Source organism: Sceloporus occidentalis, unplaced genomic scaffold, assembly GCF_023333645.1.
Source record: "Sceloporus occidentalis isolate IW3139 unplaced genomic scaffold, rSceOcc1.0.p SCAF_314, whole genome shotgun sequence".
Lineage (NCBI taxonomy): Eukaryota > Metazoa > Chordata > Lepidosauria > Squamata > Phrynosomatidae > Sceloporus > Sceloporus occidentalis.
The window spans coordinates 90,032-106,824 of NW_028317294.1; the positions used below are offsets into that span (position 1 = coordinate 90,032).

Below are 16,793 nucleotides of genomic sequence, written 5' to 3' on the forward strand. Positions count from 1 at the left end.
TTTGCAGTAGTTATTTACTGCCACCTACTTTCCAATTGCAGTAAGTCCTCTGTCAATGACATGTTTTTTTATGTAGTTGATTATGTGGTTTATCCAGTAAAAACAATAACAAACATCTTGGATAAACCCTTCAAGAAAATAAGTGTGAGAAAAAGCTCTACTTGAGTTTTATTCTAGGTTCTAGGTCATGCTGTCAGTAATGTCCTGCTTTGATCTCTTACACACCCCTGTGATTTGTACCTTAGTGAATAGCACAGTGTAGAATTCTGGCCGACTAGGCGATCAGGCTCCCCGAAGCACCACTGCTCAATGGACCGGATAAAAGGGGCGATCTTCCCCACCTGCCCTTTAACATTATGGAGGACTGAGCTGATTTACTTCTGTGTGGCGCTGTGCATCCTTAAAAGGCGGAGTGCCGCTATATGACATCATATCTCAGTGCTCAGAAGAACTTTTATCTCATTGTTTCAACTAGACATATATCAAGTTATTACTGATCAGCAGGCAAATCTTCTATTGCATACCCCTTTTTCCTTATTCCCATGTTAGAACACAATTGCATTAATGTTAATTTTACATTTAAGTTAGTATACCTTTACAGTAGTCTATAATGGTATAACTCAAACGCTAGCGTCATACTTGCCACTATTCTAGGTCACTAGGGCACGATGCAACAATGATATCACACAAAACCACAGCCTGGGATATCGCATGACTAGGGCATGGACAGAATCCCTGAGTGTGCGGCATGGATTGCTTAAATCAGTCCTTATTCCGATTCATGTTCCACTGCCTACTGTTGAGCTAAGCTGAGACAGCCATCTGGTTTAAAAATTCACTGCATTATTCAAGCGTACCCAAACCCCAAATACCAGCTGCAAACACAGGGAAGAAAACTTAACATATTATTCACAGCTCATTGAAAGACTATATAGGGTAATGTGCATACACAGTACAAATAAAGTAGATTAAAAATGAGTTCTCAAAACTATGGGCAGTAAAGCTCTAGTGTAAATGTGTATAATGAAATATGTAATATACAGAGAATGTACATTAAGTAATAAAGAGAAATCAAGTGGGTAATGGTGGTTAGCAGTATATAGTTATGGTACCAGGGCGCCACCTAGTGGCAGAAATGCAAACTGCCCCTTCAAACTACCCCCCCTCTGCCCCTTCAAAGTACGCCACCTCTGCCCCTTCCTTCAAACTATCCCCCCACTTCTCCTTATCCTAACTTACCTTGAGGAGTCCTGCCGCCATTTCATGTTGAGCGCCGGAATAGTCCGGCGCTCAACATGAGATCCCGGCACCGCGACGGAGTCACGGGGAGTAAGGGGCGTAGAGTGGTTGCTGAGAACTTCATGAGCAACCGCTCGGCGCCCCTGCCCGGGACATAAATGAAAACATTGTTGGTTTTTTTAACTTTATTTAACATCCTCCATGTTAAATAAAGTTAATAAAACTTTATTTAACATGGAGGATGTTAAATAAAGTTAAAAAAACCAACAAAAAAAACCAACAATGTTTTCATTTAGGTGCAGAGGGGGCAGCAGCGGACCACGCGGGGGCGGCGGAGGAGGACCCCACGGCAGCGGCGGCGGACCCCGCGGCGGCGCCCCCTGGAGTGTGGCGCCCTGTGCGGTCCGCAGGTCGCACACCCCAAAGGCCGGCCCTGGTTCCAGTGAAAGGTAAGGTTAATGCTGCAGCATTCAAAAACATTTTGGACAATTGTGTGCATGCAGGTGTAGACAAACTGTATTAGAACAGAGATCCAAAATATTAATTGATGAATCTAATAGGGAATAGATGGCATAATTGATTGAAATAAAGAGAAAAACCTGAATGGAAGAAAACGACCACAGAAAATAGCTAAACTGCTGATTGTGAGACAACAGGCTACACCGACAGATGTAGATTCAGACGGTGCAACCAGTCACAGAGACTCCAGACCACAGCAACACCTAAAAGATGAGACCGCGGCTACACAATCCCGACAGCATAACGGATTTATTGTAGCAGCGCAATATCGCAGACAGGCTGGGAGGCTCACACTCGATGTGTTTACCACTTCAAAGCTTAACTATAATAGGCAGACCGCTATCAAACGCAGCCCAACCCTTACGAAAAAATTACTGCAGTTTTTCTGAAGTAATACTGCAGTTTTTTGGACATGAAAAAACTGCAATACTGCACTTTTACTGCAGTATTACTGCATTTGTACTTCACTGTACTGCAGTTTTACGGCAGTTATTTTTGTACGGAAGTACAAATGCAATAAAGCTGCAGTACATTGAAGTACAACTGTAGGTTTGCAGTATAAAAAAAAAAGTGCAGTAAATGTGCAGTAATACTGCAGTAAAAGTGCAGTATTGTAGTTTTTTCATGTCCAAAAAACTGCAGTATTACTTCAGAAAAACTGCAGTAATTTTTTGTAAGGGAATCAATGTATGGAAAACAACATAGAACTTAACCCTTTCAATCCCAGGGGTTTTTGGTACCTCAAAGCCCGGAGCAATTTTGCAATTTTTGCGCTATGTCGTTTCAGCGATGATTCTCTGTTCCTGTGAATAGTCTACCCATGTAAACTATATATTGTTTTTTCAAGGAGAGATAGAGCTTTCGTTTGATACCATAGTTGGATGATTAGCTGAAAATTGAGAATTAGAAATTTAGTAAAAACTAGCAAAAATTTGAAAAAAAAGTTTTTTTACATTTTCCCTCTGAATCCTCACAAAATTAGGTAAAGAGACAGAAAATTCCATCCAGATTTATCAATTCAGGTGTCCTGATTTCATAAATACCTAATTTATATAGATTTTCCATATTTTCCCAGCACATATAGGCAACATACTATAAGGTGTACATTACTTTATACAAAGCCGTTACATTTTTACATTAGGTATGATGGGACTGCAACTCTAATTTTAAACAAATAAAACAAAAACACCCACAAAGGTATATATTTTTATAAAGCAGACAATCCAGGCTATCCTATCAAGGGTATTTGGGCACTCTACATGCAGGTATTTGGCCACCAATCACTGTCAAAGGTGGCCACGGAAATTAGTTCCTGCACTTTTTTCACCAACGCGTCTTAGTATTTTGTAGTATTCTTAGGATTTTTTGTACAGGGTATGTGTTACGGCAGAGAAATCTATCCTAAAGTGTTCAGCCGCCTCTCCTGATTACGGAAATACCCCACATGCCTAGTTTTTAATGGTTTTCTGGACATTACATGACACCCACCAACTTTTTTGAAGATCGTGGGGAGTAAAGGGTTAGGGTTATGTACTGATTTTAAATTTTTTTTTCTGCAGCTCTGCACGATGCTCTGTCTCTCTCTCTCTCAGATGAAGGAGAGAGGCAGAGCATCTGCAGTAACGGTCACACGATCGCTGTGATTACTCATCACAGCGATTGTGTGACATTGCTGCCGGATGTGTGGCCCTGGGGGACTGCCCCGGGTGTGGGGCAGTCCCCCAGGGCTAATAACATACCGGAGGGAATGCCCGATCGGGCATAGATCTGTAACAGTTTACCGGCATTCGTGCCGGTAAACTGTTACAGCTCCCTCATCGGAGCTATCGGGTAGCCCAGCAGGGTCTAGATAGACCCTGCAGGGATACCCTGTCCTCCTGTGAACTTCCGGGTGACGTCACTACTGACGTGACCCGGAAGGGAAAGCGTGATCGTGCGAAACTGGAAAACTGTTACAGCTCCTCATCTGAGTGATCGAGTAGCCCAGCAGGGTCTAGACAGACCCTGCTGGGCTATCCGATCCTCGCGTGAACTTCCAGGTCACGTCAGTAGTGACGTGACCTGGAAGGAAAAGCCCAATCGCCCGATCGAGCATTTCTACCGGTACGTCCATAGGGGTTTCTTGGTGGACGTTTTTTGGACGTCCCGGTACGTCTATAGTGTATATATAATTGTGATAGTTAGGCGACTGGGTCACAGCATCTCCGGAACCGCAGCTCGTGTGGGGCGTCCCCGGTCTGCATGGGTCAGTACCTGTCAAAAGTGGTCCAGGGAAGTGAACTGGCGACAAGGCCCATGTGGTCACATCCAACAGACGAGCTACTGTAGCTCAAATTGCTGAAAACGTTAATGCTGGTTCTTATAGAAAGATGCCAGAACATGCAGAGCATCGCAGTTTGTTGTGCATGGGGCTGCGTTGCTGCAGACCAGTCAGGGTGTCAATGCTGAAAGTGCCTACAGTGGGCACGTGAGCATAAGAACTGGACCACGGAGCGATGCAGGATGCATCCATGGAGGCCACACCTCGCGACTTATAGGACAAGGACCTGATCACTTTATTACCCTGACCAGAATTTTTATTCCAGATTATATTTATTTAGTGCCATATAAAGTGTTATACTGAAAAATACATGCTTTTTTCCTTAGAAAACATAGAATGCATAAGTATTTTAATTCAGCAACATTTACTGGAGATAAAATATAACTTTTGAATATATTATTTTTGATTATGTGATCTGTAACGATCACTGATGGAAATCCCTGCGAATGTTTTACCCCAGAACGTCTCATTATGACAAAAGGCCGGCATTCGCCCCTCGTGGAGCTCTGACTGAGCTCTTTGTGCTCCCTACTAACTGCAGCCTCACATGCTGTCTGCTGACCACGCCCCTCCACACAGGAAGCTGTCATCTGTCACTAGAGCAGACAGGAAAAGCAGTGGCACCCAGAGACTATCGATCCCCCTATCTCGCACTTTCTGTAGAAGCGCGGCCTTTGCTTTCCCTCTCTGGCTCCCGCCTTACGCACTGAGCGACTCGCTCGGTCTATCGGCTACCGTGGTCTGACTCGCAGGGCGTTGTGGGTAGGCAGGGCTTCTTTTCAGCCTGTCTAGAGGCTGGTTAAGTGCGTGCTGTTCTTCTCGTTGCCGACTCACCGGATACCGTACACATGGCGCTGCACGTCCCAAAGGCCCCGGGCTTCGCCCAAATGCTAAAAGACGGAGCTAAGGCAGGTGACGGGTTGGGGAAATGTAGGCCGCTGACATGTAGGTTTCTGACATGTGGGGCACATGGAAGCTTCTAGAATAGTGGCTAAGCATGGGAGCCTCACCGGGCATCGCTCAAAAATCTATCCTTACCCACCCACTATTAGCTCGACTGGCATATTTAGCCCTTTAGGTCCTTAACGTGGTGTGGGCCGCGGAGCAGCACAGAGTTAACTCTGAGATTTGTATGGGCAGATCACCGCCCTTTGGGCCTGAGAGGGTTAAATACATCGCCTTGCCCTTTTTTGCCCGGTTATGCGGAGCTGGTTCTCTGTATAAATCCGTGTTGGGCAGGGTGGCACATGTGAGCCTGATGTGCCCGTCATGGTGTTACACGGAATGGTGGTGGGTTCAATGGTCTGACTGGGTGGATGAGACTCTTCTGGATGTAACAGATTACTTCCACCAGGGCTGGGATTGATGGGATTCAGCAGGCTGGTTCTCCATAGTGTTTGCGCTCATATATTACGTGTATCACACAGATCAGGCTGGGTGTTTTATTTTCTTGGTTAATGGTTATACTTGGTCTGGTGAATCTTACCTCGATCTCTTTTCAATGACACCATTTATGTTTCTAGTATAGGTTTGTAACCGTTACTCCTCCCTCTGTATAGAAGATGCGTCGTTATGCAGTTGCTTCTCCTCGTAATGGTTCCCTGGGGATGTGTGTGTGTGTGTGTGTGTATATATATATATATATATATACACACACACACATCACATGCGCACTGTAGTGCTTTTCCGCAGAGCGTTCCTGATGGCATCCACGTTACTTAGTGATGTGACGGTTTAAACGTGCTGCCCCTGTGGCTTTACCCCTCCCTCCCACCCGTCCATTCTCTTCTCCCCTCTTTTTTAGTTCAGGCCCATAAAAGGCAACATGTAGAATAAGCCGAATGAAGTAAAACCTGTTAGGGCGCAGCGCCCGTCTTATAGCATTTATTTTACTTATATTCTTAGACTATTCATATGCCAGAAATAATGCCATCTATAACGCTGCTTTATGGCGTTACGGCTGTTGGCAGAGCCGTAGGTTGCACTGCAGTCTGGAAATTGTCCAGTTTGATAACATTTTATATTTGTTTCCGCCAGTGCTTCACGTATCTAAGTGTGCAAAACTTTGTTCCATCAACACAAATCTCCAGTGTTTAATAAGTTGTTTGAACTGGCAAGTAAACTATTCTGATTCCCTGTTTGCTCAACGGTTAATTTGGAGCATATATCCCGGCACCAAAAATCCTTTGACGTTAAGAGCTCGTCCCCAGCGGTCCCATAGATTGTAAGCTTGCTGGGCCGGTCCCCTCTCCTCCTCCTGACCCCTTTGTGTTTACCTATTATTTTGTCATAGCGCTGTCTGCCGAAATGATAACGACTGCTGCGTTTTAGTTTAGTTTTGGCTGGTTGGATGCGACACTCCTGTGAGTTTCGGGTTGTTTGAATCACTTGTATTGTATACATCTATACATCTCCTATGATTTGTGCTTTTGTAGCATGTGATGCACGCACCAGATTTACAATGTTCATTTTTTGTTAAATTATTTTTTTACAGCATTATTCTGGGTTAGAAGAAGCTGTTTTTCGCAATATCCAAGCTTGCAAAGAACTTGCTCAAACCACCCGCACTGCATACGGCCCTTATGGTTAGTAATACGACATCTGTTCAATTACTGTGTTTTTACACATTTCTGATACTTTATTTTTTTTCTTTTTCATTTCTTAATACATCTTTTTTTGTTTTTATTCTAGGAATGAACAAAATGGTTATCAATCATTTAGAAAAGCTTTTTGTGACAAATGATGCCGCAACCATCATCAGAGAATTGGAAGTAAGTCAAGTTCTTGATTATGTAAATAAATTGGTTTATAGGCTTATCTCGTGCCATAGGATGGGGGTTTTCTTAGAGCTACCGTCACATCTAAAAGGGAATCCCGCACCAGGGGCGCTTATTACAAATGTTGTGTTTCAGTGTTCTGCGATGGCTTTAGTAAATCTGATATCAGCAGCAAGACCCTTTTTAATAGATGTTGAATTTAAAAAAAACACCAAATGTGAATTAGTGTTTCCTTAACCATGACGTATGATGTTAGGGGTACCATTCAGTACTAAAGGGGATGATGCATTTCAACAAGATCTGTGTTTCATGTTTACTAAGTAGTAATACTTATTGGCAGGTTCAACATCCAGCAGCCAGAATGATCGTCATGGCCTCACACATGCAAGAGCAGGAGGTTGGCGACGGCACAAACTTCGTCCTGGTCTTTGCTGGAGCTCTCCTTGAACTGGCAGAGGAGCTGCTGCGGATGGGTCTTTCTGTATCCGAGGTTTGACGTTATTTCTTAGCAAGTTCCTGTATTTTATATGCATGCATGCCTCACTATAGCTGGGAACTCTTTGTTAATCATAGACGTTCTTAAAATCTGCCCTCGTATACATGATTTACATTTCCTTAAGGTGATTCAAGGATATGAAAAGGCTTGTAAGAAGGCTTTGGAGATCCTTCCTGACCTGGTTTGCAGCTCTGCAAAGAACTTGCGGGACGTTGAAGAAGTTGCTGCCCTCCTCCAGACTCCCATTATGAGCAAACAATATGGAAACGAAGCTTTCCTCTCAAAACTCATCGCCCAGGCGTGTGGTAAGGCTGAGGAGAAACAAATCATTCATACACTTGCTGAGTGAGATTTGTTTCCTGCTTAATTCATCTGCATTTTACTTCTCTTTAGTTTCTATCCTTCCCGAATCTGGACATTTCAATGTTGACAACATCAGAGTTTGCAAGATTTTGGTAAGTATTCCTGACTTTTTTGGTAGCATATTGGTTCTTGATTCTTAGGAATACAAATTACTTTGACTGAATCTGTCATTTCGATAATCTTTGGGATAGTTATCGTTTGACAGAACGGTTATTTTAACCGGCCATGTCTCCATAAAGATAGCACTTAGGGAAAACGAGTGTCCTTTAAGTAAAGCTTCCTCCGAACGGCTTCCAGGCGCCCTTAAATCTATGGAGTATATTGCAGTCTTATTATCTTTGCAATTTCACTTAGAATTTAGTACTAGTCTGCAAAATAAACAATTACTGTAAAATGTCATAAAATAAGAAACCTATAGAGAAACTTACCATTATCTAAATTGTCCTCTTATACATAAGATTTTGTAGCATAAATGTACCTTTAATTACTCTTTTGTGAATTAAATTAACAAAGGTCGAGTAAAAAAAAGTTAATTTTAATGTTACAATAATGCAAATTTGTAGACGCAGTATATTAAGTCTGTTTAAAGGCTCATCTAGTGGTGTGATTTTTGTTCTTGAACCGTGTCATGGAACTTTGATATGTCAGGACATAAAGCAGTTATTTGCAGTTTTAGATGGTGGGATGTGATCTGTACTGTGACAAACCCTGTAGCATGAGGGCCATACATGTCACATTTAGGGGTTCTAAGCACAGTCCTCTGGGGCAATCAGAGTTGGGAACACCAGCTTGTTGCAAAACAGCGCTTTATTTTAACGCAAACCCCAAAACCAAATCATAAAAATAAACACTTAGCTCCCAATTGGAGCCCTCTCTAACTGAACTATGCTGGCCCAGACTGACCAGCCTAATCACCCACTACCTCAACCTCCCAGCCAGACCCAGCTACGCCAGGCTCTGAAAAACCTCCCCCCAGACAGCACACAAAATGTCCAGGCAGGTATTGCCTCACTTAGCTCAGGGATGGTCCTCTTGTTCAGGGCCTCTCCTTGCCCTGGGAGCTCAGGGAACTTCCTCTCCCCCCAACAGTCTCTCTGATTATCAGGCTCCAGGGGTTTTTAATGCCCAGCACCTGTGCCTGATGCCAGCCCCATAGGAATCACGGACCGGATCCTGCGGACTTCTTGCCTCCTGGAAAACCCGGCATGAAATTTCCACAGAATGGGGGAACGGAGCGTCGGCCCACCCTGCTCTCCAATTGCTCCACCCCAGGGACCCATATTTATGATCTGGATAGCACCTGTACCCAAATGCCACACTAAGCATCTCCCTGGGGATTATACTGTCACAGTACGTAAAGATGGAGAACAAGTTATAGTGGTGGGCTTTGCTAAAATGTACTCTATACAGGGTTCTGGCATCTCCGCATCATCTGTCTTACATGGAATGGTTTTCAAGAAAGAAACTGAAGGGGATGTCACATCTGTTAAGGATGCCAAAATCGCCGTGTACTCTTGTGCTTTTGATGGCATGATCACCGAAACAAAGGTAGGCTATCCTTGGTACATTGTTGCTTTTTTTTCCTTCTGCTACCATGCAGCAGTTGCTTTCTGTAGATAAGAGTTCCTCTGCTTCTGATCTGTTTATATTGTAATGCAATGAATCTTTATAGGGTACTGTGCTGATAAACAGTGCACAAGAACTAATGAACTTCAGCAAAGGTGAAGAAAACCTAATGGAAGATCAGGTGAAGGCAATGGCAGACGCTGGAGCCAATATTATCGTTACAGGCGGCAAAGTGGCAGACATGGCTCTTCATTACGCCAACAAATACAATCTCATGGTGGTGCGGTAAGTGCTGAGCTCGGCCTGTGTGGCGTGGTGTTTGGGTTTAGGGTTGCTGGCTGTTCGTCTTTATTGTACATGATGTATGTGTAATATGTCCGTCTATTGTATTGATAGGTTAAACTCTAAGTGGGATCTGAGGAGACTTTGCAAGACCGTGGGTTCCACAGCTCTTCCAAGACTGGTAAGAAAAGCGAAGATGCTGCCTCCGTCTCTCTCTTTCTGCAGGGCTCCCTGTTTCCTCGGCATAAAACGGAGCCATTGTGTTCAGGGGTGCATGACACTTAAGACAACAGAAATAGATGCGTTTTCATACAGGTGTGACAGGTCAGCATCCGAGAGATAAGCTTGACCGGAGCCCAGTTCCCCAGTTGTGTTGTGGCTATCTTAGTAGCTTTCACTCTTGCCAATTGGCTAATGCTGCATCTGCCAGACATTGCTCTGAGGGTGTATTTGAGTACATTAAGTACATCAGTTATTGTTAATGAAGGAGAAAAAAATACACATGCTCCTTAATTATTTAAATTCTTATCTACCTAACCTTTTGTTTGTACTCCCGTGTTCTCTAGACGCCTCCTACACCAGAAGAAATGGGTCACTGTAATAGTGTTTACTTGACTGAAGTCGGAGACACGCAGGTTGTTGTGTTTAAGCACGGTACGTCCTCCTTTTTCCCCCTCTGGTGAAATGAATTTTTCCCTTCTAACCTATGGGTAATCCGCACACGGCAAAACCAGGTATAGGCAACTACCGGCATGTTCCCTTAGGTTTAGAACACTATTCTAAGCTGCTACTATACAAATTCTTTGTATGCTGAAAGAAATACTGTTTTTTTCCATTGGATTTCCCCTGTAACTACTTGAACCCCCAATCGTATAAATGTAAATCGGTTGCCGTTTCAATATAAGCTGATCCAGCCCCCCCCCCCATGAATGTAAAATAAGTGTGGTATATTTTTTGTTCTCTTTAGAAAAGGAAGATGGGGCCATTGCCACTATTGTTGTTCGCGGCTCCACCGACAACCTCATGGATGATGTGGAGAGGGCTGTGGACGACGCAGTGAATAACTTTAAAGTTCTGACGCGGGTTAGTAAAGGAAGAAGCTTGGCATCTATGTTGAGGTTTATGTCTTCATATGACTGTTTATAAACCTCCTAAAGAGGTTCTTCCCAAGGCCATGTCTTTTGTTTCCCATTTGTCAAGACCAAAAAGTGTCGTCGTGAATAAACTGGTATGTTTTTGGTTTTCATCTTTGTCCCACTCTTTTCTGTATTTAAGGATAAGCGCCTTGTGCCAGGTGGTGGAGCAACTGAAATTGAATTGGCCAAGCAGATTACATCTTATGGAGAGGTAAAAAAGTAGTGTGTTCAGCAGCATTGAGTCGTATAGAATCTATAAGTTCTGTTTTAACTTAACTAGTTTTTCATAATGGAAACTAATGCCAGTTTCTTGTATTCCTTGCAGTCATGCCCAGGGCTTGATCAGTATGCCATCAAGAAGTTTGGGGAGGCGTTTGAATCTCTTCCAAGAGCATTAGCTGAGAATTCTGGAGTAAAAGCTAATGAAGTCATCTCCAAGCTCTACGCAGCGCATCACGAAGGCAATAAGAATATGGGATTTGACATAGAGGTACTTAAATTCTTCTAAATCTAGATGTAACACAGACCTTGGAACCCTTTGGCCCATCTTTAAAGACTTTTAATTGGTCTTTAAAGTTGTGCATGTTTAATTTCCCTCACTATATGAGCTTCTGCCACTTAAACTGGAAGGCTGTTCCACTAATCTATCGCCCTCACCACCCTTAGGAGGCCTTTTTACAATATTTTTTTTCTTGCTATGAATCTATTGCTACTGCAAGAAATCAATGATTGTTTTGTATGCCAGTGGAGATTAACCCCTTATTGCACAGTGGTGTGATTTGCAGTCTTATTGTAGTGACAGAACAGCATGTTGCAGAGAGAAGTACTTCTGGGAGACAGAACAGATTTTTTTTTTTTTTAATCTGTTTCCAGGCTGAGACCGCGGCAGTGAAAGATATGCTGGAAAATAACATATTTGACACATACCTTGGAAAACATTGGGGAATCAAGATGGCAACCAATGCTGCCGTCACTGTACTTCGGGTAGATCAGGTAAGCATAGATACTGTTCTCAAGATCTGTAACCAAACGGGCTCCCAAAGAGAATATTGTGCATTATATGTATACATCTGCAGCGGTACAATAAAGAGGGAACCAATGAGGAGTCTTCCCCGAGTGCTGATTTTAGTTTTTATTTTTGTATCTATTCTGCACAAAGATTGAGCTTTATGGAAAAGAAAGCATTAGAAGTGCTCTGCCAGTGTGTGTTCTGTCCAGAGCAATGTTTTTTTAAGTGTAATTCTTTGATATGCCTTGTGTTTTTGCGTGGGTCAAATTGTTAATCCAGTTTTTGTAAAGAGACTTTTTGAAGACATTAATGTCCGTGTTTCCCTTTTAGCAAATCCTACATTGCATCATTGGGTGGGAAATCTGATTTTATGTATCCAGAGCTACTGTAAATAGCTGAATTTTGAAGATGACAGTATTGATATTTTTGAAACTTTATTTCGAGGCAACTTTTTGCTCTTTAATTCCACAGTAGCACCTGGAAGTGTGTGGGTTTTTTTCTTTCTTTTTTCCCTGAGCTTTATTATTTACTTTCATATCTTTCTGGGTGATGTTTTGTGAGGGGTGCGTCGTCGTTACAAAATGTATTTTTACTTCTACTCATGGTAACTGTAAAACAAAATTTTAGATTATAATGGCAAAAGCAGCTGGTGGACCAAAAGCCCCCAAACAGCAAGGACACTGGGATAAGGATGATTGGCAGGATGAACCTGAGAGTCATTAGGTGCCGCAGTGTGCTTTGCATGTGAACACTGCCTGTGTTACCCACAACTAACTCGTGTGATCATGCTATTTCTTTACTACTAAACTGAAATCACTATTGTTACGATACACACCAATGCACCGTATGCACATACATAATATATAATGCGCTCTGCTTGAGAGAGAGATAAATGTATAAATCTCTCAATCAATTAAAGGAGAAGTCAGGTGTTGGTTTCATGTGAGAAACCACTTTGTAACGGCTGAGCTTCATGACGTACTGTACCGCTATGAGAATAGTGGGTGGCAAACTGGCAGCGTAGTGTATCATGATACCAGTTTCAACATTGGTGGTCCCTAGTGCCGGTGACTCGAGGCAGTCTGAGAACCAACGGTGACACCCCGCTTGTATGGATCGATGCGTTTTGCGGGTAGCATTAGGTCTGCCTGTTACTTTAATAACTGACAAAATAGGAAAACAATGGCTTTTGCATATATTTGCAGTTGTACCGTTCTCATTACGTCTGCTTACTTGACGCTTTACATTGGCAGCCCCTCTACCGGTTACTGAAAAATTAGGCTGGTCGTTTCCACTTCCGCTCTGAATGGATTCTTATTTTCTTCGGAGTGTAATGTGACAACGCATTTTCCCTGTATTTTTTAATTGCAGGTTAAATATGCCGTCTGCTACGGATGATCCATATTTGGGGAATCTGTCTAATATATTGAAAAGGGTTATTCTCAGTAATTCTCATTTGAGTAAATGTTAATCCAATCAGTGGTTTTCATAGCAATACTTGGACATTTTGCTTGTGTTGCATGATGCATGTTACTATTTAAATGACCCTGACCTATATTTATATGTACGGCTTTTTTTAATCTATTTTAAAATGTTTCACAGATAATCATGGCAAAACCGGCAGGTGGCCCTAAAGCTCCCACAGGAAAGAAGGACTGGGATGATGACCAAAATGACTGAACATCCAATTGTTTGCCTGCGCTATTTCAATTACAGCATGTGTGGCTCTTTGAGATTGGTTCCTATTCTCCTTAAATTAATAAACTCCTTTACAATACGGCGAAAATCCATTCTCTTTTATGTACTCTGACCGGTAGCCGGTATTAGACTTTGATGGCATTGATGTTAAGTCTATTACTACCATCTTATGCTTTCAACCTTGCACCTCTCAGGATAGACTGAGTAAAGGGGACCGGGGCGTTACACTTAGTTTCTGGATTAAAATAATCTATATACATACGATACAACTCTTCTATTAAGCCTCTGAAATGGGTTTGAGTGTAATAGATTGATTAGATAATGCTGATTCTGCCACTGACTGCCCGTATCTTAGATCCCATTAGGTGTGTTTTTGGTACTTAACCTTAATAGTATGTAAGGCATATGTATGTAGTATGTAGGCCAAGCCATTCTGGACAGGTTTATGTTTAGCCTTGACGAATACAAACACTACTGATGGCTTTAATGGTCGGGGGGGGGGGCGCAAAAGCTGTCATTAGTTTAAAACCTGCAATCTTGCAATGAGGTTTATCCCCCCCCCCCAGTGCACCTTAAAGGGACACCCCAGCAACCATAATACATAACTGAGTGGTCCCTTTTTGCTTTCATGTGCTATACTCTTCATCGCTGGCTCACGCTGAGGTCAATGGGAGCATTCTCCTGCCACTGATTGGCTGCTTCCAGAAAAGTAGTGTAATGTATTTTGTATAGGTCATTATAGAATGCATAAGGATACATGCATCCATTACTACTGCAGAGCCCAGTACACAGTTAATGTAGTGAGCGCTTTAGTGTATTATGTAGGGGCTGAATAGCCTTTAGTTCTGGCTTATACACAACTGCCATTGCCTTGATAGATAGATAGATATATCTATATATAATTTATATCAACATTAAACTAAGAAACAAACAGTCCATCCCACACGACTTTTGTAAGAAGTGATATCTGGAGGAAGCACGCTTCCAGTTAAATGAAATCCTGCACTCGGGTACCAGTAAGTTTAGGCTCCCCTCCCAGGAGAGACTTTACACAAAATCTGTAGGTTTTTTTTTTCACCTGCAGAAACAGTGACTTCTCATCCTGCCATGTAAAAAATAGTTTGGGTCTTATGAATTTGGCGGCGTGGACACTAGTTTTAGATGTATGGTTCCAGAATGTATCAGGAAGCCAAGATGTAGTCTGTCGTCAACCTTATCCGTCCTATTTGGGATTTATATCACTGGCTACTATGGGACAGTTTCCACGCTCTGGAAAAGCACTTTCGGGTTTCAGGTCTAGCTTGGAAACTCCTGTCTAGGGCTGTGAAGATGCGGAGGAGCAAAATGAGAATCGAGCCAAGGTGTTTGGAGAGAAGCAGAGTGGTCTCCACATTGACCTGGTTGTTTGGAAAGCCTATTGTGTCTGGAGGAAAAGCTTATTCACAAATACCGACAATGTCTTGACAAGACATCTCCTCGGAATAAAACTAAACTAAAGATGCTCTTGTTCAACCTGACCTAGGTGCTCCATTAAATTTCACATTTATTCATAGAGCACCATCAGATTCCTTATCAATGTTATGGCCAACGGTGAAAATATTTACCAAATACAATTTAAAACGGGCAGTAACTCGCATTACAAAATATTGGTACAGAAGGATGATGAGGCTCTGCTCTATTGCAATCTTGTGTAGGTGAAGGAATGAGAACGTATGAGAGAACTGCTTGAATAACTTGTGTGGAGACCTTAAGGGGTCCAGATCTGGCAGGTAAAGGTGATGATTTATTAAGGTTGCAGGTATAAGGAGGTTAATGTCCCGGGCTTCTCAGTGACCATAAGTAGGACAGACTGAGGTATGGGATACCAAACAGAACAGCACGGGGAGAAATCCCAGAAATGTATGTGGGAAGAGCTAATAAAGGTGGACGTCTTGTGGGAAGTACAAAGAGGGCAATTAGGAGGTGATTTAATTTAAATCTGGAGGGTATAGGAACTGGTACAGTGGGGCAGCAGATGAAGAGCAGTCGGATAGTTTAGTAGCAGTGTTCAGGGTGGATTAGAACGGTAACTGTGTAGCGAGTGCCGGTTATTAGGGAGTTACATATCACAGGGTAATGGATTAGCATTTTTTGTCAACTCTTATGTGAGGGAATTGTGTTACCTCTGTTCCTGATAGGTCCTAATGAAGATGGTTAATCTATGCCCCTGACTGATCAGGGCTCTTATTGGCAGGGTCCAGTTCTATAAATAAGGCCGTGATGTTTGGTAGACAATTTCCCAAAACGACTAGAATTCCACCAGTCTCCCGCTTTTGGGTTTGTTCACCAGAGTGAGTTCACATGAGAGTCGCTTCACTATTCATTATGTCTGCCAACACCGGCAGGTTCCTCCAGCTAGAAAAGCCCTGTATATCGCACAATTCAATGGATGAAAAAATCTCACTGATTTAACTACATCTTTTACAGGGTCAGCCAAGCTCTTTCCGCATCAGAAGCTCATCGAGGCTGGACCTCCGTGACGTTTAGCAAAGGGATGCTGTGGAAAACACAACTCTCCCTTTAATGAATCTCACCAAGAACGGCTACAGGAAAAATAAATTCTTGCCGTAGTAGAACCTGTATCCAGTAAATACCAGTTTGTATATAATTGTGTCATTGGATTTGAAGGAAAAACTAATCTGTTAGTAGCTCATATCCTACCTCGAGTGGTGGTGGTGTCAATACAGCTCCATGCTACCAGGAAAAGACACTTAATTAATAATATAATCTTTCAGTTCTGATCTAGGGTTCCCTGATTTGATGGCAGGATATCCCTTGATCTGCTATGGGACACTCGCACCTGCCCATTCCATGGAAAGTGGTTCCAGACCCATCTTCAAGACCGGCAAGCCCAACTCCTGCTTCTCCCCTTCCAAGCTCTTCAAGGGACGAGTGAATATCCTGGCACTAGGAAACCATTATATACAGGGAGAAGGGATAGCTAGAATTATTTTATTTTTCAGCTTTCTAACTAGCAACCATGCATATAAGCCCACTTTTTCCTGCGATGGCTACAGGCCTACATGAAAAGGCCACTTTATACAGTAGTCTGTATTTTTAGGGAAGAGATCAGAATGCTAAGATTATGCAGACATTTACATCATTCATACGCTTCCCTTAGTGAATAATTGTTAGAACCAGCCAAAGCATTAAAGACCCTTAAGAGTTCTTTATTCCCCCCCCCCCCCCCACCAAGAACTAGTTGGTCCAGCCATGAAGTACGAAAACCACAAGCCAGAGGTGTGGGATTTGAAGTTGCCTACAGCTTTTCATTGAAATAAGGAGAAATAAAATAAAAGATAGCAGAACTATTGTTTAAATCAAATAATAAAAACATGTTTGGTCAAAA

The 16,793-nt window shown here is 42.6% G+C and overlaps 1 protein-coding gene across 2 annotated transcripts; it reads left to right on the forward strand.

Moving 5' to 3' along the window:
- Nucleotides 1-4,926: 4,926 nt before the first annotated feature.
- Nucleotides 4,927-13,387, forward strand: LOC149274867 (T-complex protein 1 subunit theta-like). Of its 2 annotated transcripts, XM_089505172.1 has the most exons (15): nucleotides 4,927-4,986; nucleotides 6,573-6,663; nucleotides 6,770-6,849; nucleotides 7,196-7,345; nucleotides 7,476-7,656; nucleotides 7,745-7,806; nucleotides 9,125-9,262; nucleotides 9,387-9,565; nucleotides 9,677-9,743; nucleotides 10,129-10,216; nucleotides 10,530-10,645; nucleotides 10,838-10,909; nucleotides 11,024-11,188; nucleotides 11,572-11,691; nucleotides 13,310-13,387. In XM_089505172.1, exons 1-15 carry the CDS (start codon nucleotides 4,927-4,929, stop codon nucleotides 13,385-13,387), a joined length of 1,647 nt encoding a protein of 548 aa, XP_089361298.1. The 2 variants fall into 2 exon arrangements, with proteins under 2 accessions (XP_089361298.1, XP_089361299.1); XM_089505173.1 differs by lacking the exons at nucleotides 4,927-4,986; nucleotides 6,573-6,663 and having other exon boundaries at nucleotides 6,772-6,783.
- The last annotated feature ends 3,406 nt before the right edge of the window (nucleotides 13,388-16,793 follow it).